A 25,342-nucleotide genomic window follows, 5' to 3' on the forward strand; every position below is an offset into this window, starting at 1 on the left:
CACATTGTGCACACACACACACACGCACACACACACACACACAGCCAACGTTTATCCGTGCTCCTCTGTAGCTTGATCTCCCCCCTCCTGATGAATTGTGTCACCGTTTGATCTACCTCCCTGTTTCCCCTCCTTCCTCTCTGCCTTTAATGGCTTCACCTCCTCCACAGACCACCTCGGTCCTCAACATTACTGCTACTGTACTCTTTTCTCCTCTGCTCTCCTCCTACCCTCCTCTGCCTCCTCTAGCGGTAGTCCTTCACCGGGGACAGCTCCTGGGGCTGAGGGGTAAGTGGGAGCGCTCCCTCTGTCCTGCTGTTGTGATCGAACCTTTCCCTGCCTCCCCTCACCCGGTCATGCCTCCGCCTCCCTCAGACACCCATCATCGACCTCCAGTGCAGCGTTCACACGTATGAAAGGCCTGCAGGCTGAAAGGTTCCTTCACATGGAGGATGATGCCTAATCCTACAAAATATGTGAAGGCTTTTTAATGAGGACACATTGCCCAAAACCCTCTTGTGGAGCAGAAACTGTCCACATTGAAACACTCAGACTAAAGCACTCAGTCCTCTTGTATCTGTGAACGTGCTGAAGGTGCCTAAAAGTATTCTATGACGATTTTTTTTTTTTTTTTGTTTAATACTGGAAATGGACTTTTGTTCTTCAGTTGCTCCGCATGCTGTCACTTTTTGGTTTTATATGATCATATATAGCATCAAAGGACATTATCTTTGTCAGTGTTGTGATCATTATAACTGGTCAAAACATAACTGGAATATTGTATTCTTTTCTTGCACGACTCCATTGCATGCTAGACATGTGAGTTTTTAATTGTTTTAAAGTTGGTTTCCTAAAATTAATATAATGCTCTTCATTTCACCAGTGGACAGATGTGGATTTTCGTGGTTGTTGGTGCAATCCTGGAATTTTTTTTTTTTTTTTTTTTTTTTTTTTTGCTTTCTGTGCTACAAAACATCTGATTTGCCAGCTTGTCTAACGTTAACTTTTCTGATTGCTGGTTTTTTGTGTGGTGCGTTTACTGACCCCTCGGTGTCTCGCTCCCACAGCCAACAAGGTGTCTCCGACGTCTTCTGGAGGTGTGATCCACGTGTACGGTGATGACAGCTCGGAGAAGAGCAGCGGCAGCTTCATCCCCTACTGCTCCATGGCCCAGGCCCAGCTCTGTTTCCATGGACACCGGGATGCTGTCAAGTTCTTCGTCTCTGTTCCAGGTTGGTGCAAAGATCCTCTCCGCAGATGAAGACTGTCTTCCTGTCCGGTGAGATGGCGCCACGTCTCTGACGTCTGTGTTTTCTGACAGGCAACGTTCTGGCCACACTTAACGGCAGCGTGCTGGACAGCCCGTCAGAGGGGCAGGGCTCCACAGCGCCCCCAGAGGCCGAGGCCCAGAGTGTTCAGAATGTGCTGGTGCTGAGTGGAGGAGAGGGTTACATTGACTTCCGCATAGGTGAGGAAATATTCTCTCTCTCTCTCACACCCACACACACATGTACACACACACACTCCTGTTCACACCAAGACATGAGCATCTGCAGCTACAACCATAGTTTGTGTGTGTGTGTGTGTGTGTGTGTGTGTAGCAAAGCAGATAAATAAAACAAGGTGTTATTGTAATATTGCTGCGTGTTGGTACGCCATCGTGATTATTACGATTTTAAATTGGAATGCTTAAAGGGACAGTTCACCCAAAAAACAATAAGTCAGTCTGTCCATCCAGGTAGTTTCTGTGTGATTTGGTGAGGTTTGTCTCCCGGCATGCCAATACGGTGGGTCGGGATGGGAATTGTTTTGTCTAAATTTTACATGTGAAAAACTGCGTGTGAAAATTGAAAGTGAAGCGATTATTGATTAAATGAGATTCCATGCAGATTACTCCCACTACACAGTGCGCACACGACAACATCTGTTCATCGTGGAAATATTACATCCAAATGTAGCTCGTAGCTGCATTAAGGTCCCGCTGACGTCTCCCTTTGTGTCTCAGGTGACGGAGAGGACGATGAGACGGAGGAAGGGGAGAACGGCGGCGCTCCGCAGATCAAGCCTGCGTTGTGCAAAGCCGAGCGGAGCCACATCATCGTCTGGCAGGTGTCCTACGTGCCGGAGTGACACCTGGGCCTCTCGTTATTGCCCCACCCACCTCCTTAAAGACCCCCCCACCCTCCCAACACACACCTCCAACCACTCAAACCTTGTATTTATTCCTGGTCATGTAAAAGTTTACCCTTGGCTCTAAAATGACCCCCCCCCCCCCAACTCTCTGTATCTTCCCTTGTAACTATTATATCCCCCCTGCCCCATCACCTTGTAACTATCTTTATTGCCTTGTAAGTACTTCCTCTGATCCAATAATCTATTGCCTGCCATCCTATTTCTGTCCCATCCAGGCCATTGTAACTATCTTCATGAGCCTTGTAACCCAGCCTCATAACTACCTCCCTCCTCTGTATCGATCTTGTATTCCACCCTGTAAGTACACTGTATCTCCTATATTTACCTCAAATGTCCTGCATCGGCCCCAGAGTTACTCTTCTTCTTCTTCTTCCTCCATTTATGGTTTGTCCTCCACCAAACCTCCACCTTGTCTTGAGGCGAAGCCCAGAGCTCCAAACCCCACCGTGCATCCAATTGTACCAGCAAAATAGGTACAAGAAAGTGAATGACAACACTGACTTGCATTGCCACCAGAATGCAGCATCCCAACTTCCTGGGAAACAGCCACTCAGCAGCCCACAACTACCCATGTCATGACTTGAATAGAGTACGCGCCACCCTTTTGCCGGATTAAAATTAAATGAAGACTCCTGATTGGTGAATAATTTGCAGTTTTAAGGAGCTATGGAGTGAATGGATGCAGATGTAAGTAATGGGTCATTCTGTTTTGATTTTTCACAGCCGCATATGAGTTCAGAATAAGTAGGTTTTGTGTGTGTGTGAGACTGAAAAAAAAAAAAAAAAAATATCTGGTGAGAGGTAAAGCACCAAACTCCTGTTTTGGTTTGAAGATAATCTAGTGGATGGAAAAGGTGGTTAAGATTATTGAGATTTTGAGGGTAAGTTGGTGAATCAACAGCACCAAATGTCAAATCCAAATTTTGTTGAATTCAGCACAAAGGCAGGAGAGACTCCGAGCCCCGTTTTATCCATCACTGCTTGGATCACACCCAGGAAGACAAGCCTGCGTTTTGGCTGTTACAAAGTCAAATGGGATCAGCTCCTATTGTGCTATTATCGCTGCATAAGTGTCTTAGTGGATGAATGACAAATCGGCATGTTGTATGTGCTTATTTTCTACCCTCATAAAACCCATATTAGGGGATAATGACTTCAGTCCATTGGGAACATCGGTGGGTGGTTACTGACTCAAAATGACAGGAATTATTAAAGTGCATCATGTAAATTAAAGGCCAGAGGACCCTAGGAGTCAGGCCAAAACATGCTCACACCCTTGAGGTGAGTGAGCGTTAATATAAAAACCAGGCACAGGGGTGGAGCTGAAACCAAAAGTGTCAAGGGTTCGATCCTCAGTAGAGAAGTCCGAAAGACAACCTGCACTAAAAAGCTTGCGACTCATTTCCCCCGCTCTCTCATGTGACCGGCTGTCAGGGCGACAGTTGAATGCGAGGCTGGTGAATGGTGGCATGTTGTCATTACGACGTGTACAGGGATACTGTAAATCTCCAGACACACTGAAGCCCATCCCCTTTGTTCAGTATGGAAACTCATACATTGATCTCTATATGTGTGGATTAAATATTAAACATATTTGTGTGCTGAAAAACCAGCAAGGCTGTCTGAAGCTCTTTGTGTACTGGACATGTGTTGTTTGTGTTTCTCACAATTAACAAAACAAAGCAACGTCATAAGACCACACGTGACACGAATTTACAAAGATTGATCAGATTTATTGTTTCTGACAGTTTCAATGATTCGTACATTATCCTGTGGAATTCCATGATAGCATGATTTGTGACCAAACCATGTTGACATATTGACATTAAGACCATATGCTTCAAGCACACAGCCAGCTGTTCATTTCACTTATGGATTATGTTTTGAACTTGACCTCATTACATTCGGATGGTCCCAACTCAAACACGACAGTGTTTACTGTGGCACTGAAGGACAATCTTACTGTTATGACCTCGGAGAATTTCAAGTTGAGGAGAACAAAGTTTTAGTCTGGGTTTAAATTCAGTTACTTTGACATTCCCTGATGCGTTCAATGTGATCATTATGAAAATTATAAAAAAAAATAAAGTAAACATGGCCCTTTAAGTGCTCCAAATTCAAGCTTATTGCTCAAGAGATTAGTCATTCTATGGTTTTGTGGAAACTGCTGCAGAAACACACACATACACACACGCTAGTTTTCCAGAAGACTGTGCCAGGGCCGGGGGCACATAATAGCATGTGGGCTAAGGCTAGGTCAAGTTATTACTCACTGAGTGCACTTTCGCTTTGTAAAGCACATTCATCTCTCAAAAGCAGCAATAGCAGCTGATATGTAGTGCAACTGATCCAAAAGAAAACAAAAAAACAACTACATCCATTGTATTTGTCAACAAAAAATGACCAGTGAGAGATGCAGCAAAGCAACAATGTAACCATGTCTCTTATTGGTATTTGCTACTAAAGCCACAGCGAAAATAAAGCATTCAGAGGTATGGTGTGATCGATCCTGTAGTGTGTGCAGCTGACTTGGTAGAAACACTGGCTTATCAACATGATTGTATGTACCATTAGACTGTCAGGGGTAGACCCAGTGGCTGCTGGTGTCCTCCCAGCACTGAAGCTCACTCTGGCGGAACCACAGAGAAATCTCCTTCTGGGCACTTTCCACAGAGTCGCTGCCATGGATCACGTTCCTGCACAGCAGAGCCGTCGGACACAGTCAGCTGACTCTTAACAGTAGCGAGGTAGACATTTTAGGACATCAGACAAAACGGCATCGTTCCTCAGACTAGACGGCTTCAGGTCAAAGAAAAACTTTGTCTTAAGTTTTACTCAGATCTAGTTCAACTCCCCCAGACAAAACAGACAAAATGGCAAAAATGCCTTAAACTGTAGTAGAGTTATATATTGTAGTCTATATTCAGACCCTGCGAGCAAATATCTTAAAGTATGGATGTCACAATTACAAACATATTTAAAGTACATACATGAGGAAATGAGAATGGACCTAAGCAAAGAAAAAAGGCACCTACTAAACAGGTCAGGCACCAAAACTGTAACTGCCAGCTAATTAAGAGTGACACTTGTTTACTGTTGTGATATCCCCACTCAAACATATTTGATTTGTCTGCGGGAGGTTGGGCTGTAGACCTAGAACTTGACAGCTGTTTCTCCTGAGACCTGAAGCCTTTTAGTCTGAGGAATGATGAATGATCATTCACCCAGGTCGTGCTCTTTTTAAAACGTACACTCACAAGTTTTCTAAATGTTAAGATCATCACATATCCAGCAGTAATTTAGAGCTACGAGTAGAGAGTTACCCCTGACTCTCGATAAGACTGAGAGCTGCCCACCAGAGGAGAGTTACAGTGTTAGCTGATGGGTGACATACCTGCCCACTTCCACACAGAAATCTCCTCGGATGGTTCCAGGCATCGAGTCCAGAGGGTTGGTCTCTCCCAACATGGAGCGTGCGATCTTGACCACGTGTAAGCCCTGCCACACCTAAACCCAAACAGAAAGGTACATGACCACAACGTGCCCCGCACATGACAAGGCAGCCTCCTATCAGTTCAGTGTCTCTGCATCTCGTCTGACAACGCCCCTTATGCATGCTCAGAAACCGTCACATGATGAATAGATGATGAGCACCGCCTCAATAAGACCATGAAGGAACCACGCACATGGAGATTTGTGCAGAGAGACAAACAGTGGCATTCAGAACTTTCTGACTCTTGTTTGTCCTGAACTCAAATGGTGCTCATTACTTCTCACAGCCTCAAGCTGAGCTGCTTTACTGACAGCTCACCTTTCAGAAACCTTTTCAACTTCTGTTACAGTCATACATAGAGAGTCACAGGAGGCAAGAAATGTCTTCTGATTTCAATACCAACCATTGTACTTTGATGCTCACGAGACTATTTGTGAGCCCTCTAACCCTACACATGTCAGTGATATGCAGTAATGAAAAAGATCTGATGTGTTTGTGTATGCACTTGTCGAAACAAGACTTCTTTGTAAATGTTTAAACAGAGCTGTGAAACTAAACCCAGTGGGTTGGCTGGATAAATACTTAGCCATTATCTAATGTGCAAGGGCAAATTAATTATTCATATTAGATTTTTGAAAATTTTTGACCATTTTGAAAATTAACCAAGTACTACTCCCCTTCCCCCAATAGCATTAAGTGTTATTACTAAGTGTTATTACTAAGCATTATCTACAGTCTTAGGCTTGGTTTTACTGCTGCATTCATCCCTTTCAACATAAGCTGAATCTTCTCTGCAATTTAATTCCCTCCTCTCATAATATGGTGACATGTTTACATTTTACATCCCCATTAATAAGATACATATACATTACTAGTATACATTATGTGAGTCATTTTTATCAAAAATGCTATCAATAAACTGGTAATAAACTGTTAAGAGTAGCCAGCGACTTCAGAGTGTCTTTGAGCACTCAATCTTTGGTCAGGAATAGCTAGCTTACAGTGCCAGATAGGCCATAAAATTATAAATTATTCAATCAATGCACGCATTCAATCAAGATTAAAAGATACACTGTCCTGTAAACTGTCTGAACACCTGAGGAAAAAAAAAAACAGTAAGACTGCATGTGCAATCTATACAGCTAAGGCTGATTAAAGGAAATGGACCCATAAGGAAAAACTGCCATGTGGGGTCCAGTCCATAGTCCATATTCAATATTCAATAACCATGTCTAAAATATAGTGACTGAAATGAGCAGCAAAATAACTTGCAGCCTTTTGAAATGACAAAATCTGTGATAAAGTGTGTGCATGTGCATTTGAGAATCTCACCATGGCAACGACAGGTCCAGAGCTCATGTGGCTTATGAGTCCATTGAAGAAAGGTTTCCCCCGCAGGTCCCAGTAGTGCTCCCTGAGAAGGTCCTCAGATGCCTGACACACATCACACACACACACAAACACACACTCAGTTCCACTGTTATACAGCATGTTCACCTGGAGACTTTGAGGCACAGGTCAAACTATTTCAGTCTTCAAGTAATACAATTATTAGGGGAGAAAAATGCCAAGATCCCAGCGTCACTATGATGCATTCATGTACCTGCACAAGTTTGAGTGCCACCAGTTTGAAGCCCTTCTTCTCGAAGCGGCGGATGATCTCTCCCACCAGTCTCCGCTGCACGCCATCTGGCTTCACGGCGATGAAGGTGCGCTCGTTCACGCCCGTCCAGCCTACACAGCCAGACATGACACACATTTAACATGAAGGGAACACCAACATTAAGGGCTGTGTTAGTTAATGTGAGGCCACCACACAAAGCACGTTCCACGCACCATGGCCTAGACCACAGACACTCAAAGTGAGGCCTGCACGCCACTCCGGGCCATCCAGGACAGAGATTTTTTTTCATCCTAATTTTTACGATCAGGCCTTTATTTATTTATTCATTTATTATTTCAAAGTTTCTGAACATTTTCAGTTTTTTGAATTGTTTACTAATTATCAGACAAATTGTAGTCTTTTTTGTAATTTAATTTGAAATATATAATGGTTGCAGAGGGTTAAAAAGGTCACTGCCATTGTGCCTGGTGCATTATGTCATGGTATGTTTTAGCACACCAGTTAGTCACAGCAGGACAAATGATTGGAATATATACATTTTGAAACTGAATAAGTGAATAATGGCTTGTCTTATACATTCATTCACTATTCAGTCACTGTTACATTCACATTCCCATATAGTACAAACAAAACAATAATATTGATAACAAAGTTGTTTTCAGTGATTAGTTAATTTTAGCACAAGATGTACAGCAGCAGCTTCTGATTAGTGTTTTTAGGACCATGAAATGCAACGCTTCTTTTAATTTGGGACTGGATAGCACACATCATTGGGGCTGAAGGGCAGACAGGGAACAAGGTTTCAGTGCTGAGCCCCAACTCTGACATTTATTTCACCAACACCAGAGCTTCTGCTAACCCTTACATTTACCTTTATGTCCTCACTTTAACTTTTCTATTCATTACCTAGCATGACCCGACCTGGTCGTTTTCCTTGCCCAGCCTTAATCTGGCCCTTAAGCAGGTATCTGTTTCAAGTAAGCCACTACACAATCTGGCTGATGTTGGCACTTCAGCCTGTCAACATGTTCACAACAGCATTTTCAAGTATGTGTCATCAACTTCACAGAAATCTCGGAGTGCTTCATTTCACTGATTATATCAAAAAAGCAGTGGCTAATCATGCAGATGGATGTATCACACAATGCTATCCAGTAGTGTCCTTGGAGCCTGTGTTACTAGCCTGTGATGAACCCCTGATGAAGCTCAAACGGTGCAAAACCCTGACAAAGAACACCGACACTTATCTGAACAGTTATTGAATTCAGTTTGCTAATCAGCATGCTGCACACAGCGGCAGGGGACTGGGACACACAGCGAGATCTGCCAGATGGTGCATTGTCCAAAACATGTCGAAGAACAACGGTATCTGCTTCTGCAATGGGCAGCACCCCAACAACTGTGCCAAGCATCCCTAACCAAGGCCAGCAAGCATTGTGGGTAATTATAAACCAGTCACCAGCCAGACTTTTGGAAATGCCGGATTTTATCTAGTTGCAACTCTGACAGATAAGCCAATCATACTGAAGGGGTTTCCTACTTGGAGATCCAACATGGATATAAGGATATATTGGTGGCAGCTGATGTTTGGAAATCATGAACCTTATCAGCCAATGGATGAAAATGTTACTCTCCTTGCCTGCAGTCTGAACAGTGAGTGAACACTGCGGCTTGACACCGGGCCTCGCGTTACAGGAACCTGAGCTGACCACAAACACCAGAACCACCTGCATCTGATCCAGAATTTAACCCTAACCCAACCAACACACCATCTAAGCCACGTTAGACGCGTTTCTCACCAGATTCCTCCAGCCGTGCATGTTTGATAACCACTTCTTCAAGTTCGTGCAGATCTCGCCGTGACCTTTTTTTCGGCCCCATCGCGCGGAGTGCTCGGTCAGCAGCCAATCAGCGCCCGAGGCTGCGCATGCATCTTAACCGGCACCAATGGCAGGGCAGCCCCACATATTAAGCTATTAATAGGATGATGATGTATTAACTAATATGACAGTCAGAACACACGCTGACGAGGCTACAGGTTATCGCTAAGTTTAATGAAGTTAGCCGTTGCCAACAAGCCAATCGTTTGACCAGCAGCAGCTGATTTAACAAACCAGGAGGTGAGTTGGCGAGTTAATGTTGTCATTTTAAAGTCGTTTTAATGCGGCCGGCCCAGCTGTGAGTGAACAGCAGCTCGCCACATAACATGACACAGCTTACTCCGTCAGGTCCGCTGCCTGCCGTCCATGGTGCCGTCCATCCTCCGCTCCCTGTGGAAGACTAGGAGCACGTTCACCACAACAACAACAATGACACGGAGGTGGCGGCAACGTACAAGTGGAGGAACACAATGCAGAAATAGCACCCACCTGTCTGGAAAATGTAGGCAAACACGGTCAGAAAGAAGCAAATCATTGTCGCATCGCCGCTGGCTGGCTCGCACTCGGAGGCTCGGAGACGTCGGAAAGGACAGAAGGCGTGCACGCAAGGCACGCATGCACGCTGCTTAGGAATGCTGCCATAGGCGCGGTCACGTGGTGCGCCGAGGCTCGCGCCACGCCACGAGGGGCGTTGTGTGCCAAGTCGTTTGAACGTCTAGTGGCGCAGCTCCGGCCCGCGGGCCACCTGCGGCCGTCCGGGTCGTTGGTGATGCCCCCCCTCCAAAAGATAATAAAATGAATAAATAAATAAAATAAATAAAAATAAAAAGCATATCAAATCCCAGTAGCCACGTGCGCAGTGAGTGCCTCCCCTTAACCCTGTTAGTCCCAGGAGGCTGTGGACAGTAGGGCTCTTATTCTGAAAGGTGTTAATTCACCATCTCAACAAAATTCACCCCACTGCTTTTATTTTTCATTTTTGGAGGGAATCATTTTGTAACTTTCTTATGTTGTTTTAAATATACAGTCATAATAATTGTAAATATGTTTTTTCTGGTCAGTACTTTTTTTTTTTTTTTTTGGAAGTAATTTATTTTCTGTATTATTTAAATATGCAATGCTTTCAGTGGGTTAAAGAGTATTGCTATTGTGGCCGGTACCTTATGCCATGGTATGTTTAGCATGTTAGTTACCAAGGGTACCCGGTTCAATCCCTGGCTCCTCCAGGGAGTGTGTCCTTGGGTGTCCTTGAGCAAGACACTGAACCCCTCACTGCTGTTGATGGGCAGCTTGGGACCTTGCATGGTTGCCTCTGCCATCAGTGTGTGTGTGTGTGTGTGTGTGTGTGTGTGTGTGTGAGAAGGGGTGAATGCATGTTAGTATGACAAATGATTAGGATATTTACATTTTGAAAGGAAAGAAATTAATAATGGCTCATTTTATCCAGTGGCCCCTGGCTGCCTTATATTTTTCAAAACTGGCCCCTGGCCTGAACTACTTGACATCCCACAACAGTCAGAGATCCACAGTGATATTCCTCCAAGGCCAGATGATGTCACTCTTGCCATTCATGTGTATGGGGTTTCTCATTACAGATATCTACAATATAAATTGTGTACATCTTCCAGTTCAAGATATTTACATCTCTGTGACTAGTTAAAACTTGATTTAAGATATCTAAAAAAAAAAAAAAAAAAAGGCAATGCAGATATCTTGAATTGAGGGAAATTAAAGATATCTTGAACTGGAATATGACTAGTCAGCATTCTGTTGTAGATAGCCGCATGGTGAAATGCCGAAATCTAAAACAGAATTCTGATAGGCAATGGAAATGTTTTTTTGCTAGATAAGTCAGTGCTTGATGCCTCCTCCCTCTCTCTGATTACATAAACAAGGCAGTTCCAATGGGGAAAACCTTGTATGTCCTCAAGAAATCATGTAAATAAAATCCACAGTTTAGCTGTCGACTGCACAGCCACAGACTACACAGCCTATTCTCACGGTCACAAGGCTGAACCTCACTAAACGAGTTGAACTTGCAGACACAGAGGCATTAGAAAACATTGATACTAGTATACTGTTGCAAATTTAATATTTACAGCATTGCACAAACAACAACAAAGAGAGGTGAACTCATTTAAGTCCGTTTAACAGCACAGACGACTCAGTGTTTGATGCAACAGGAGGCCGTCGACACCGGCCATGTTAAAAAGGTCAGACATTAGTGACTCCTTGACTCGGAGCTCTGCTGTGGATCACACAGGTGTCCCCTCCTTCCTCTGCCTCTCTTGCTCCTGTTTGCGGAAATAGTCTTTGTTGAGCAGAACGTCCCGCTTTAACGGTAAGGCCGGCTCCTCGACTGCCGAGCCGCCGCCTGCTTTCCTCTGCTGGGCCAGCAGCATGGCACGCAGCAGAGGGGGGTAGGGCATGTGGCGCAGCGGCGGCTCCGGGAGCGGCTCACACTCCTTAAACTGCTGTTCTTCATGTTTGGGCACCAGGCGCCAGTCGTGGTACATCACCTTATCCAACTCCCGGACCTCGCTCTCCTGCTTTCCTGCCAAGCACACAATGCAAGAGCATTAACATGTACGGCTGCTTCAGAACTTTGAACTGCAGCAAAGACTTTTCAGCATTTTTCTACACAGGTTTGGCCAGATTAGTTTCTTTCATTGCATCAGTGGAATTTTAAGTTACATTCCATGTCTGCTTCATAATACAAAAGCATCTTATGCAGATGGTTGTTGATTTATCGATAAATATACTGTATGTCCTACATTATCAAAGTGTAATGTGCCAAGGCAGATCACAAATATGTTTACTGGAAACACAGTTGCCATTAGGCAATAAGGGAAATAGGATTTCATGTACCTTTTTAAGTGAAAAAAAAAAAAAAAAAAAAACGACATTCCACTGGATATTCACTCCTGTTTTCTTTACTTGTAGATTTTTACTTTGTATGTCTTGAGATCATATGTGCTTTGTGCACTTCATAATGGTTTTTACTGCACTAGTATAGATTCATATTATCCATCTCAAACAAGGCACTCCAGTTAAACAAGTTGCTCTGCATGCCTGTTAGACATGTTTAACTTTTACCTCTATAGGTAAGGATTCCCCACACTCTGCCATGATCCATGTTCTAAAGACAAGACAAGCACACAAATAAATTCACAATTTCCAACCACAAAAAGTGAGCATCCTAACAATCCATCCATCAATTGTCAAACCAAAGATGGATTTTAACTAAACTCTGTTTTGAAATCTATTGACAGGTGACAAATTAAAAGGAAAAATCCATATCAAGTGTCTGAGTAAGATCAGCTTCAAAACGCCTTGGCACAGATTCTGCCAGTCACCGCACCTCTACTAGAGGGCTGGAACGCCGTTCTTTCAAAAGATATCCCTTTATTTGGTGTTTTGATGATGATGGTGGAGTCTAAGCGGTGTCTAACACCTCAGTCCACAGTCTCCCAGAGATGTTCAACCCGGTTCAGGTCAGGGGACTGTGAAGACCACATTGTATGTTTTACATCATTTTCATCCTCATCAGACCATTTGTTGAGCCCTGGTGCCCTGTGGATGGGGGCACAGTCATACTGGAAGAAAGCGCTTTAATCAGGACAGAAACATTTCATCACATGATAAAGGTGTTCCTTCAGACTAACTTTGTGAACCTTCCCTCTAAGCAGACAAGTGGAAAACACCCCACACTGCTCAACAGAGCCAGTGGACCCCCTCACTGTGGGGGTCCAGCACTCAGGCCTGTAGCGCTCTCTTGGTGGACCCCACACCTGCACTGCCTCACTTGTCCACAACATGAAGAATAATGAAGGATGACTCATCTGACCACATCGCTTTCCTTCCACACCTCTGTAGACCTGTAGCTGTGATTTTCACCTCTGAACTCTGTCTGCACTGCAGCCCTGCTATAATATCCCGCTCTATGTTCAGGATCTTTTGGGAGAATGGAGCTCCATCTTTCAAGTCGGGCTCCAGAGACTGGGAGAATCTATGCCAACGAGCAATTACTTATTCACTTTATGTTGTTTTCTGTAGGTTCACAGTGAGGCCGCTCTCACCTCAGCGGTGTAGTCCACCTTGACCTTGGTGATGTGCCAGTAGCTGGGCTCCGGGTGCTCTGTGAGCCAGGACTTCCGTGTGAAGAGGCGGCCCACTCCAAACATCCTCATGCCGGCCAGCAGGGAGAGGAGGCGGCTCTCTCTGCGCACGTCCTGCCAGGCGAGCACCGGCAGCGTCTTGCCCGTGTGCGGCCGCTTCATCGTCTCGTAGTCCAGGGCGTACCTCTGCGAGTCCCGCGGCCGGGATTTGAGCTCCCGGTAAGCCCGCACCTTCCGCGCCATCTCTGCGATCAGGCGGAGCCGCTTCTTCTTCACCATCGCTGCCGGTCTGACGGTCCTGACTGATGGAGCAGAGGGCAACCTGGACGTGTGTCCTGGATGCAATATCACAGTGGACACGGTTTAAATCACAGTACAAATATATATCTGTTGTGTGGAGAAGAGACTCGAGCCATGCATGCTGGTTATTTAACACACATGACGGTAACGTTAAGCTAAAAAACGACGTGGGAATTTATGATGTGGCTGCTTCCGAACCGTCAAATTGTTAACTTTCTGGCTCTAACTTGTCGCTATGTCATAACATCAAAGGCTGTAAATAAATGAACAGTGACTCGTACCTGAATTTCTCCAAACCTGACAGACTCCACTAGCTTGACCTCCGCACGGCACAAAACTTCCGGCCCGTGTGTCCGCGCTTAAACTATTCCGTCTAACACTGCGGGCTGCTTTGGTTCCGCCTGCGATAATAAGCAGAACAGTGCAGGTAGTACATGGATTCCTTTAATGTGGAGTAGGGGAAAAAAAATAATAATAATGATCGCAGATGGCTCAAATTGTATGTAATATAATTTCCAACAGTGTCTTTCGGATTCATACGAGTTTTAATAGGTTTTGCAAAAACTGTTTGTCTCATGCTGGGTCATCCTGATGTTGTGTGTTGAGGGGTGAGTTCATGTTTTTAAGGTTGATGCTAAAATAATAATAATAATAATAATAATAATAATACATTCACGACTACATGCATGGCGAATTGTGTCTGTGTGCTAAATTTGGTCATCTTTGCTCATACCAGTTGCTCCCTCTCCCACAGGTTGTTACCCACATGGCCAGTGATTTCCAAAGTCCTATCAGAGCTAATACAAACATGCACACCAGCTAGATGGACTGTAAAGTACCATCTGATGGCTCAGTGTGATGCATGCCCTAAAATTGGTTAGAAATTTCTGAAATAAATCAATTAATAAAAATAAAATGCTGCTCTGGAAGGAGCTTGTTACTGCACTCCTAAAGCGACATGAACCACAAATTAAATGTTCTTCTAAGGTTATTCCCTCTCCAAAATGTTTCCAGCTTCTGAAGGGCACAAGGGTAGATCCCATACACAACTTTACAGTGCCAGGGAGGAAATTCAATGTTCAGTAAAGACATCTACAGATTTGTACCTGTGCATATTTTGCTTTTGTTTTATTTTCAGTCGAAAAGGCCATGCTGATATACAGAAAGAGGCAAATAAAGGCCTACACATACAGCATTAATAGGACATGGTATAGAAGAACCATTTAGAGTTTCCTATTTACAGTATATCAGTAAGCAAAAGTGCTCAGATGTAACAACATAAGAAAACCGATACAGTGAAAGAAAACAAAATAACACATCTGCTCCGACTACCACAGGCCTCTCGGCAGTTCCATTAGTAGATTTGTAGGGAACCCCACATCCCCACCTCCCCCTCTTAGGGGTCAAATATAACCATGACAGCACAAAGCCTGCAGTACTAAAACATAAATATTAACCTGAACAGCTGCTGAGGGGCACGCTCTGGTAGCTTCTTACTCAGCTGGTGCCTGCTGTCAAACCTCTGCCTCTATCATGGCAACCAAAACGCCCGCTCCTTCACTTTTCCCCCTATCTTAAAGAGAACGTCGGCTTAATCCAAGACCTGGAGAGCTTGTCCAAATCAGTGGCTTGATGGCTATTTCAAACTGCTCATACACTCTGGTGATTGTTGACATACGGTCTACCTTCTAGACCCGGGTCAGATACTTTGATACCAATTAGGTCGGGTTGACCATACAGACAGTACACAAGTGCCAGGAAATGTAGACCATCATGGTAAAGTACTTGAAATTTAGTCAAGACAGACAAATTGGTAAACACCAGGTCATAGCCCATACATTAAAGCAAATTAAGAAATCTTCACCGATATTTGACCCCGGTCTGGCGCCGTCCCCTTCGGTCTGTGTCATCAGTTAACACTCAATAAATGAGGGGTGGAGAGGAGGTGGTGGAACAAGGCCCCAGGGAAACTCAAAGACAGCCCTTGCATTCACAGACTTGTATGACAGCATTTTTTTTTTTTACTTATAACTTTTTTACAGATGCAACTGCTCATGTTATCACATATTGGTTTCATTAAAAAAACATAAAAGAAAAAAAGGTGGATTGTTTAGAAAGCGGCAAGAGATGTTACAAAAATCTGGAGTGGCATATTTGATTGTTTTTTTTTTGTTGTTTTTTTTTTTGGTAAGACTTCTGAAGAGCTACACTGAAGAATATACTGCTTACATCTTACAAAAAAATCCACAGCATCTACAAACAAGTAGCCGGTATAAGGGATTGGCAGAGGTTTCTCCAAAGCTGGTGGCAGATGGATACGATGTAGAGAGTCTGATCAAGACCTCAAAACCAAATGTAATCTATAGTCATAGCTGCATCATGAGTGTAACAAAGCACATTTGACTTGTTTTGTCCTTGTTTTAGCTTGTTGCAGTAAAAAAAAGAAAAGCATTTATTCTCCGATTAAGCTGTCAGAGGTGTATGTGTTTCCTGGAAACGGAGGATGGTCCATCGCAAGACAGAAGACAAAACAATACGCTCATGTTATTAGGACAACAAGCTGCAAAGTATGGAGAGTAATACAAACTCCTTGTAACATTTCTAAGGTTGCAGATCCATCTGAATGTTTTGACATTTTCAGCTTCAGAGGAGGTTCTGCTTGACCAACAAGAAATAAACTATGACCTACGCCATGTTACGTCCTCTGTGCCAGTCGTGTGCCAGTGTCCCACTGGAATTCCTGCTTTGGCAACCTAAAGGAATTATTGACACAAATAGACACAGAAACAGATCATTTAAGTAATGCTTTGCTTGCATTATGGCAGAGAACAGTTTAGACCATTTCCATTCAAAACAACAACACTGAGTGAAGCTATACAGCATCTAGTTTCTAGAAACCTTGATTCCATATCCTTTTTGCATATATACCACGATGTGCAATAAGATTTGGCCGTAATCCTCCACCTCAGGGTCGCACACACCTAGGGCCCTATGAAATCCGTTTTCTTTTTTTCCAGATTTTGTTTCTGTTTTTATGTGGCGGATTAATAAAATTTCAATAAGAAACTATTTAAAAATTTAAAGAATATTAATGAATTTGTAACACAACACTATTTTTTTTTTTTTTAAATCAAAGAAAGTGCTTCAATAGTTATAAAACTGCTGACGTGGTTGCACTGCTGTGAGTTTGTTGAAGTGAGGAGCTCTTCTTACTAACATGCTCCTCCCTCTTTCTGTGTGTGCGTGTGGACAAGGGGATGAGGCGCTGTGGGCGAAAAAAAAAAAAACATTGATAATAGTAGGCCATGTTTTTCCATGTTTTCTGCATCTCAGAAATCAAAGGACCCTACATACAATCCATTTCCAAATAATACAAGTATCCAAGGTTTTGAATGGTGAGTGATCTGCACACTATGCTGGCTGACAAACCAGTGAGGTTTTTTTTTTTTTGCTTATCCTTTTTCTTATTACTGAAGCTGGCTTGGATACAGTGTGTGATGAGCATGAAGACATTTGAACGATTTCAAATGGCATAAGAAAACATCACACAGGAAATGTGCAGGTACATTAACTGCCATCATTTTTTCCTTTCTCCACCTACCACTCCCTCTGCCCAACCAGTCCTGGTTCTTTACTCTGACATAATTTGTACAAGTATAATGGAAAAACTGTGGCAGGTGTGTAACAGTAGAGTGAACGCCTTGGGGGCAGAGTCAAGTCTGTCAGTGTTTAAGAAGATGGTGAGAGTCGAACTGTCCGGTCATGTCCAGCGGCACCTCTTCCTCTGGCAGGCCTCGGGGTCAGAGGTACAACCTTCAGAGTCGCTCTCTGAGGACGAGGGTCCCGCCAAAGCGGGGACAGACAGATGTGGGGACCGCTCGGGTCCATCTGGGCTTTCTTCTGTGGTGCCGTTATTGAGACTGAGCACCCAACCCAGCTTGTTGTGCAGCAACTGACGAAGGCCTGGTGGGAGGGGCAACACATCCAGGGTATCTGTACAGTCAGGCAGCAGCTGGCGCAGGCGAGCACAGCACAGGTACTGCAGAGAGGTGGCCGCAAAGCAGGACCTGATCACCTTCATGCTGCTTTTAGCTGCTGTGGAGCATGCCATCGGGTAAAACTTCTTATTCTGCAACTCAGTGGCAGCAACACCTACATCAAGAGAGGAGACAAACTTTATAATAGCAGCTTACTCAGAAAAATAAATACTGTTATGTGAAATGCCGGATATGCAGTTGTTATACATTTTTTAATAGCAAACTTTGTTTGTTATTACTAACCTATACACTTGCGATTCTTGAAGAAAGTAAGTGTGCCGTGCCAGGTGTCCAGATGCATCCCAATGATGGATCCCTGACCAAACCGGGACGAGAAATTCGTCTTGTCTCCTTTATGGTGCAACAACCCTGGGTGAGGAAAACAAACTAATCATGTCCCATTTAAACAGCAATTAGTGTTGCTAGCTTCTCTGAGCTAGCCTTGCAAAGGATGCCCACAGTTAATGCCACCAGCATCTTGTTATTCTTACCAGTGTAAGAAAGACCCCAGCTGTCTGCGTCTTTTCCCAGCAGGCTGCAGAACGTATGTCTGTACTTGTCCAGGTTGACATCAGAAGTGCCAATGCCAACCATCTGCACAGCAACCCAAAACAATCTTTAAGTCAGATTTGCACATTGTACAACACGCAACATCTGCTCTACCTTGGGCTTTTTGGGAAACTGAGTTAATATCAGTATGATGGGGTCGGGTGTGGAGCTTTACCATGTCTGTTCCATACACCGGGGACGTCATCTTGATCTCCCAGAAGTGCTGTCCATCAGCAAGCTCCTTGGAGCCACGGATTGCAGCTGTACCACAGCTGTAGTCAGTGTGAAAGTTCACTTTGCGATTGTCGCAGCTCAGTAATGTTGCTGTGGATCGGCTGTTCACATCCCAAACCCAGTCAAAATCTAAAATATCACAGGGAAAACATGGACACTTGATTCCATTTTTCAGTAAAGATAATATAATAATTTAATCTAAAAAGATGTTATCTAAACACCAAAAATAAACTAACAGTGGAGCTCAATAAAAGATTGTACTGATTAGGTTTAACTAAAGTGGTATTACTATTATCATTATTATTATTGTTATTATTGTTATCATAATTATTATTATTATTATTATTATTAACTGGGTACTCTGTATATTAGTTATGCCTTCAGGAGCTGGAAAGGCCTTGATATGCAGCATCTGTCCTGTACCTTGATCATCTTCTCCACAGTGGCAATCTTTAACTCGATGAAAGCCGCGAAGGCGGGGGTTGTAGCTGCTCTCAACCTGAGAATCACAGCCACAGTAGGACTCTCCGGTGACAGGCACAGCACTGGGAACTGGAGGAACTACCACCGCTGGATAGTCTGCCTCGGAGTCTGAGTCACTGTACTGAGAGGCCACGGTGCATAAACAAAGAGCAAATTTAAATGTTTAGATCAGTGATGCACCAATACGATGCTGAGTTTGAATGTTTGGCTGTTACAAAACTAATACAGGGCACCACACAGAAAATGTAAATCTGATAGCAGAGATACTTAAATGTTACATCCCTCTCCCGGGAAAAAAATGTTAGTTCTCCTTTTTATCCCCAAATGACCCCCTAATCATGATTTAAGTTACTACACTAGTGCTATTCTCATCAGTATGTAAAAAAAGAGACAAGGAACATAGTGAGGCTGTACAATTAACTGACATATTATCGAAATTGCAGTATGGCCAAGTGCACTATCCAAATCGCAGGAGCTTCAATTTTGATAAAGGTAAAATGTGTGACAAAACGTTGTTGTAAATGAAATACTGTGGTGCTACAGAGATGTCCTAGCCAGCAAATCATATTTTCCAAATGTAATAAAGTATGTTTCTTTGGCACAGACCCGAGCAACAATCACATTATCGTCATTATGGTAGGTTTTTCTGTTAAAATGAAAATTGATACAAATTTCCCATCACAATCACCAATCATATCACAACTGCAAAATCTGTGAAATTAATCTCAATATGATTTTTTAGCCATATCGTTCAGGCCTAGTGCAAAGTATGTAAACCTCTGAGCCTTAAGCTTTTAAGAGTAATGAAACCCCAACTCAAATATGTGTGAACCCTGACATGGTGGCTGATCCTTGACCGCCTGTTGTCGCCTGTAGAGGGTGACGCCTGCCATCAAAAAACCAGAGGCCTGTACCATAAAGCTGGATTTCGTCTTCGCGAGCTAACTTCAGGCTTAACCCTGGGTTTTCTATACCATAAAGGTGGCTTACTTTTTATCGGGGTATGTTGCCATGGTAACATACGCTGAACACCTAACCCCCTTAAGTTCAGGATAAGAGCTCAGCAGGTATAAAAGCCCCACCTACTGACCTATCAGTTCTCTTGGAAAATGACCTGCCCATTTGATGATAACCCAGTGGATCTAGGTGCACAAGTTGTGCACCTTTTTTTCCAAGTTAGGCTGAGTATTTTTTTCCCTTTCTTCTTCTTCTTTTATAAAATTAATACATTTTACTTAGCCTTCTTATTTTAATTCTGTTTGTTTTTCTCTCACATTTTTTCAAGTCTGAAGAGATTTTTTTTTTTAACTCATGACTATAGACTGTCCAACCAAAAATTGATCTTGTAGACTGATGTAGTGATTTTTAAAAATATTTTTGAAAATAAATAAGGGGAATTTAGTCTGATAAAACACACGCCAGCCTCTGGGATCCTTTAGGTTTCCACTGGTTTGCTCATATTTAGTATGGGTGTCTGCCCTGAAAAGTCCACGAGAGTTGATGCCAAACGCTTTACAGTCTTTAAGTGACAGCGAAATAATATTTAAACCAGCAGAATAAACACGAGGCGTCAGATGGTTTATAAAATGAAATATCAAAATCAGTTGAATCAAAGTGACGATTCTGACGAAACTCAAACTGAGGGCAGACCTCCATCAAGGGTCGACCCTCACTGTTAGAGAGGGCCAGTTCCTGTGCAGGAGTGTACGGCTGAGTGGGAGACACATTAATTTACTGAACACACAAATGTTACTGTAGTCAGATCTACTCGTGCCGTCATGGTGGGGAAGTAATATTATAATCCCACTAATTTACACATTGACACAGTCGGCAATTTTTTGTCAGCTGCAACTATGTTGCATTTTGCCTGGATGATGGATTTATATTCCTCGTATTTATTTCAGATTATTGTCTGCTCCTTCATCGTAAAGTATGCGGCTCGGGTGGATTTTTCCTTGTCTGCGATTGGTCGTATGCAGCAAACACCGCCCTTTTTATGTGAGCGTGCACAGATCTAGATTGGAAAAGCCTGGGTTGAATTAGCGAGTTGATAGCCGGCTTTATGGTACCAAAAATCCAGAGTGCGGATGTCTGGTTAAGTGAAGCCAGGTAACTAAGAGAAAGCCCGGGTATGTTAATCCAGCTCTATGGTACAGGCCTCTGGTCACACCACTTCAGCTATTTGATGTTGACTTGATGATGATTGGCAGACATTTGGATTTCGGGTTTGGTTACTCTTCAAGTCAAGAAGTAAACCTCAGTCCCACAGGCCTCCATGTGTGATAGACTGCTATAAAATCAGCACCTGCATCCTCACCTGTAAGCGGTCATAGACCCATTCGTCACTCTCAGAGGCCAACACGAGTGCCCGGGCATCAGCATCCCGCCGTATTCCGCTCCAAACATAACGCCAAGCTCGACTATTCCTGCTTCGCCTGGACATGGCAACACCAGACGTCACCTGTAGAGGAGCCCAAGTCCAAGTTCAGTTCCAACCAGTCCAGCTCCTGAAACAACAAAGAGGGGGAGTGACAGAAGATTTTGAGAGGTTAACTTCATTAAAACATTTTCTTACACATCTTCAGATTAGTGAATGCTTCTGCACATTCTATGCATGTTTACAAAAAAGCACATTTTCTGTATGTAGGCTACCTCTGTCCATAAATATTCTGACTGAGATAGCAATCTTGAGAACTGATAACACTCATACCCTCTGCTCACTGTCAGATTTTCTGTACATGTTACCTAATGGTATATGTGATTTTTGATAAACAACATTCCACACATACAAATCAGCAAACTCATATATCTGCATCTCTAAAATAACTACACTGTTATGGTTTTACAATGCGCATCTACATTCTTTGTTTATGTGCTGTTAGTGTGAATAGGCTACACACTTATTTACACCCTGCTCACTGCCAAGGGGGAACACATGATATAGTCAAGGACTGTGTAATTGGGTAAGTGAAGCAAAACAATTCTGTCTGACTTTGCTTATTTCATCACTGAACAATAACCATGCTCACAGCAGTTTCAGTGCCGAGAATAAACTCTGTTGGTGTCATGTTGGAGAAACAGTTTCACATCCGCACGGTAATGAGTCATTTGCGTTAGTCAAAACAATGTCTGAAGTGTGCCCTGTAAAAGACTAGGGCATGTGGCTTGGTCAGTTTTATACCAAGACAGTCAAAAGACAAACATCAAAGAGTTTTAGGCCTCTTGGATGTGGGGTTGGCGGCTGGACAAGTGATTTGGGGTCCAGATACACTTTTTACTGGCGGAATGAATAACTGAGGTGTGCAGGAAATGGCAACCAAGATCAGGACTTTTTATGGTCATCACCTGGATGATCACTGCATGAAGACACACTGTGTTGCCTGCGTAAATGCTAGAGGTGGCCATGCATGTAACTGAACTCATGGGATGTTATCAAAATAAAAACCTTCACCTTCAAAAATCTAATTCTCCACATTTCATGTTAGGATTTTCAATTTGAACCACCTTCATTATTTTGCATCTGCAGTCACTGCCAGCCACAGACTTTTATAATTGTTTACAAATTATTTGAATGGAAACACAACACTTCATGTATGGATGCAAGTCACTCAATGTTGTGTTTGTTTTGGTAGATGATAAATACAGTGTACATAAATATTTGTTTTTGTCTATCTCTTATCATCCTCCTTTCAGAATCAGAATCAGACATACTTATTGATCCCTGAGGAGAAACTGGGTCAGTTGCAGTTGCTCAAATTCTCAAGAGAAGAATACATTATAACTAGAAGTGAAATGATACGGGATAGAAAAAGAAATACAAAATATAACAATATGTGCCTTAGAAATTTGAAAAAAGTATGTGCATTCTATAAGCATTAATCCCACTTGCACATTAATCTTCGTTGTAAAGCAGCATGTTCATTATGTGCACTATGTATAAATACAAACCTACAAAAATATTGCAACAATACAGACAGAAGAAAATGAGCATATACAGAGAGTATAGCTATACATACCATATGTAAACAAGGATTTGCCACATGTTTGTACTTTTACACAGAGAATGCATTTAACATTTTTGCAGTATGAGGGTTAATATTCGGTCTCAACTATTTTAATATAACTTTGCACACCTTAATGAAAGAGTGTGATCCATACTCGTGTTCAGTCTGAGGGTTGACTTTATATTAGGGAGGTTTAGAGGCGACTGAGTGACAGATTTGTTCAATAATTACTACTTTTCTTTCTGATGACTAAGTTCCTGTGTGGTTCCTGACAATATTGAGGTAGCTGGCTGTGTGCCGTCGCCCAGACTTCCCTGAGTACATCAACATTAGCAGACAGGAACAGCGACCCCGGGTGCACTCCGCTGGGAACCCATCATCCCTCAGCCACCACTTGTTATCTGGGCCCCAAACCAATTATGGCAGGAAAGACAAAATGGAAAACAGAATTTGCCATTTTACTTATCATGATTGACTTTGCTAGCCTAGCCTCCTTGGGCGGGAGTTAGCAATACTAGCTAACGGGCAACTAAGTTATCTAGCGCTTAGCCCGCTGCACCGAAGCCAAATTAATTAGCACGGTAGCATGCTATTTGCCTCCACAGGAAGGCCAGACAGATAATTCACGTCGATAAGTGTGTGTCTGTCTGCTTACACCGTGCTGGTAAAAGGTACTGCGTTAGGGAAAGGGCAGCTAGCGGGCTAAAGATAGCCAGAGACGGAATAACTTGGCTTATGTTATCGAGGCTGTGCTAGCTAGCGTGAACTAGCTATCCGCTGCCACTTGTATATTTTATTTACAAATGTAACGTTACGTGCCTGTTGTTCAGAGCCGACATCCAAGAGGAATTGAGGGCGACACTCGCAGAGACGTTGTTCATTGAAGACACCTGATGCTGACAAGTGTTTAGTGGAGGAGAAGCGAATGGATGGCTGACTAGCTTGGCTTTTTCGTGACCTACTTTCATGCAAACCGTAAACAATAACAGTAGCTAGCTCTGTGGCCGGGCTGCTGACGTCATCACCAGGAGGCGGAGGGTGGGCTGGCCGGCGCGACGTCACTCAACCACAGTCATGTCTCCTTGATTATTATTATGATTAAGGATGGGACATCTGAAATTTGTCCTGAGGAGAATTTTAACCACACACACTGGGTGTATAATTCAATATTTTCTAGATTTTCTAGAGTAAAATATGTCCCATATTATAAAAAAAAAGTCAAATGCAAAAGAAAGAGAATTTTATTGATGAATCGCATGTAGCTTAGTAACTCACTTTAATTGATGGTCATAAGCCAAGACATTTTGGATGAAGTTGAGACTCATGAAATGACCTGTTGTCCCTCCAGTTGTAGGGCTATTTTTAGTTGAGAGCTTTTCCAGATTTAATAGGCACATAGAAAGAGATATGGTCTTTATTGTCTCGCAGGAAATTTGTTTCCAGCCTGTACTGCACAGAAACATACTGATAACTGTATCGCAACACATAGATATACATACAGACACCCCCTAGTTTCCCTGCACATACAGTGGTGGAAAAAAGTTTTCGGACACCCTTAAAATTTTACACAATCTCAAATATTATCATGAAATATCTGTGGAAAAATCTTTTTTGTGTTTCAAAAGGTGTGGCTGCATTAGACTGATATAAACAAACACAAATTATATTTTTTTGTTTATTGTTTACAAGAAAAACTAACAAAACTAAATTCTTGACCGTTTAAATGTGTCAGTTCTCAACATTGTCGGTATCAAAGTCAACAAATAACAGAGAATGTGTTCAAAACTGAACAAAAAATAAATAAACCATCACATCATCAAATTAATATTTAGTAGTCCTGCCATTGGCACCTAGTGGAGCTCTAATCCTGCCTGGCATGTTCCCCACGAGCCTTTCACACTGTTGAGGGGTAATCTTGTCCCATTCTTCTTGAATTACTGCTTTTAATTCTTCTAAATTCTTTGGTTTACGCTTTGAAACAGACCTTTTGATAATCCACCACAGATTTTCAATGGGGCTCATGTCCAGGGATTGAGCTGGCCACTCTAAGACCTGGATACTGTGCTCCTGCAGCCCAGTTCTACTGGCCTTGGATGTGTGGCAAGGGGCATTATCTTGTTGAAACATCCAACGACGCCGGGCTAACCTCTGTCTCTCATTTAACAGGGGCCTCTTGATAGCCTTGTAGGACCTTAAGCCATGATCTAAAAGTCGGCCACGTACAGTGCGGGTGGAACACTGGACACCAGTTTGGTTTGACCACTGCTGCTGAAGCTCCTGTGATGTCATTTGGCGGTTTTGCCTGTACATGCGGATCAGGATACGTTCATTTCTTGCTGAAGAAACCCTTGGACACCCAGATCTTGGTTTGTTGGTTCATCTGTGTATCCAACTGCTGAAGGACTGCATCTGCACTTCCTTGCTATC

At 43.1% G+C, this 25,342-nt stretch overlaps 4 protein-coding genes across 5 annotated transcripts in view; 1 reads left to right on the plus strand and 3 right to left on the minus strand.

The window, feature by feature from the left end:
- Nucleotides 1–3,805, plus strand: part of mapk8ip3 (mitogen-activated protein kinase 8 interacting protein 3) — a 42,181-nt gene extending 38,376 nt beyond the window's left edge. Inside the window, exons 32-35 of the mRNA XM_030057132.1 lie at nt 250–288; nt 1,068–1,232; nt 1,322–1,468; nt 2,006–3,805. Coding sequence (XP_029912992.1) covers nt 250–288; nt 1,068–1,232; nt 1,322–1,468; nt 2,006–2,130 — 476 coding nt within the window. The 3' untranslated portion in view covers nt 2,131–3,805. The remainder of the gene's footprint in view (nt 1–249; nt 289–1,067; nt 1,233–1,321; nt 1,469–2,005) is intronic.
- Nucleotides 3,806–3,905: 100 nt separating this feature from the next.
- Nucleotides 3,906–9,832, minus strand: nme3 (NME/NM23 nucleoside diphosphate kinase 3). 2 transcript variants are annotated; one of them, XM_030057136.1, is made up of 5 exons: nt 9,680–9,832; nt 7,290–7,420; nt 7,019–7,120; nt 5,588–5,700; nt 3,906–4,889 (listed from the first exon to the last, which is right to left on the minus strand). In XM_030057136.1, the coding sequence occupies exons 1-5, from the start codon at nt 9,723–9,725 to the stop codon at nt 4,772–4,774; spliced, it is 510 nt and encodes a 169-aa protein (XP_029912996.1). In that variant the 5' UTR covers nt 9,726–9,832; the 3' UTR covers nt 3,906–4,771. The 2 variants fall into 2 exon arrangements, with proteins under 2 accessions (XP_029912996.1, XP_029912995.1); XM_030057135.1 differs by lacking the exon at nt 9,680–9,832 and adding an exon at nt 9,110–9,327.
- A 1,425-nt stretch (nt 9,833–11,257) lies between these two features.
- On the minus strand, nt 11,258–14,027 carry mrps34 (mitochondrial ribosomal protein S34). The gene is made up of 4 exons (XM_030057133.1): nt 13,890–14,027; nt 13,270–13,643; nt 12,287–12,329; nt 11,258–11,744 (listed from the first exon to the last, which is right to left on the minus strand). Exons 2-4 carry the CDS (start codon nt 13,585–13,587, stop codon nt 11,446–11,448), a joined length of 660 nt encoding a protein of 219 aa, XP_029912993.1. The 5' UTR covers nt 13,588–13,643; nt 13,890–14,027; the 3' UTR covers nt 11,258–11,445.
- Nucleotides 14,028–15,620: 1,593 nt separating this feature from the next.
- spsb3a (splA/ryanodine receptor domain and SOCS box containing 3a) lies at nt 15,621–23,919 on the minus strand. Its single transcript, XM_030058462.1, has 7 exons — nt 23,735–23,919; nt 21,229–21,418; nt 18,852–19,032; nt 18,370–18,557; nt 18,137–18,239; nt 17,889–18,014; nt 15,621–17,760 (listed from the first exon to the last, which is right to left on the minus strand). The coding sequence occupies exons 2-7, from the start codon at nt 21,352–21,354 to the stop codon at nt 17,369–17,371; spliced, it is 1,116 nt and encodes a 371-aa protein (XP_029914322.1). The 5' UTR covers nt 21,355–21,418; nt 23,735–23,919; the 3' UTR covers nt 15,621–17,368.
- Between the last annotated feature and the right edge of the window lie 1,423 nt (nt 23,920–25,342).

The sequence above is a fragment of the Myripristis murdjan genome, chromosome 8 (assembly GCF_902150065.1).
Source record: "Myripristis murdjan chromosome 8, fMyrMur1.1, whole genome shotgun sequence".
Lineage (NCBI taxonomy): Eukaryota > Metazoa > Chordata > Actinopteri > Holocentriformes > Holocentridae > Myripristis > Myripristis murdjan.

Coding starts and splice junctions, on each gene's coding strand:
- nme3 (XM_030057135.1), bottom strand. CDS start 9,191: ATGGGGCCGAAAAAAAGGTCACGGCGAGATCTGCACGAACTTGAAGAA. Junction 7,421..9,109: donor TGCACGGCTGGAGGAATCTG/GTGAGAAACGCG, acceptor CTGGCTGTGTAG/GCTGGACGGGCGTGAACGAG. Junction 5,701..7,018: donor CTGGACCTGTCGTTGCCATG/GTGAGATTCTCA, acceptor GTTTGGGTTTAG/GTGTGGCAGGGCTTACACGT.
- mrps34 (XM_030057133.1), bottom strand. CDS start 13,587: ATGGTGAAGAAGAAGCGGCTCCGCCTGATCGCAGAGATGGCGCGGAAG. Junction 12,330..13,269: donor AGGTGGACTACACCGCTGAG/GTGAGAGCGGCC, acceptor TCTTGTCTTTAG/AACATGGATCATGGCAGAGT. Junction 11,745..12,286: donor GGGAATCCTTACCTATAGAG/GTAAAAGTTAAA, acceptor TGTGCTTGGCAG/GAAAGCAGGAGAGCGAGGTC.
- spsb3a (XM_030058462.1), bottom strand. CDS start 21,354: ATGTCCAGGCGAAGCAGGAATAGTCGAGCTTGGCGTTATGTTTGGAGC. Junction 18,558..18,851: donor CTGTGGAGAAGATGATCAAG/GTACAGGACAGA, acceptor GTGATATTTTAG/ATTTTGACTGGGTTTGGGAT. Junction 18,015..18,136: donor CTGGGGTCTTTCTTACACTG/GTAAGAATAACA, acceptor TTCCTCACCCAG/GGTTGTTGCACCATAAAGGA.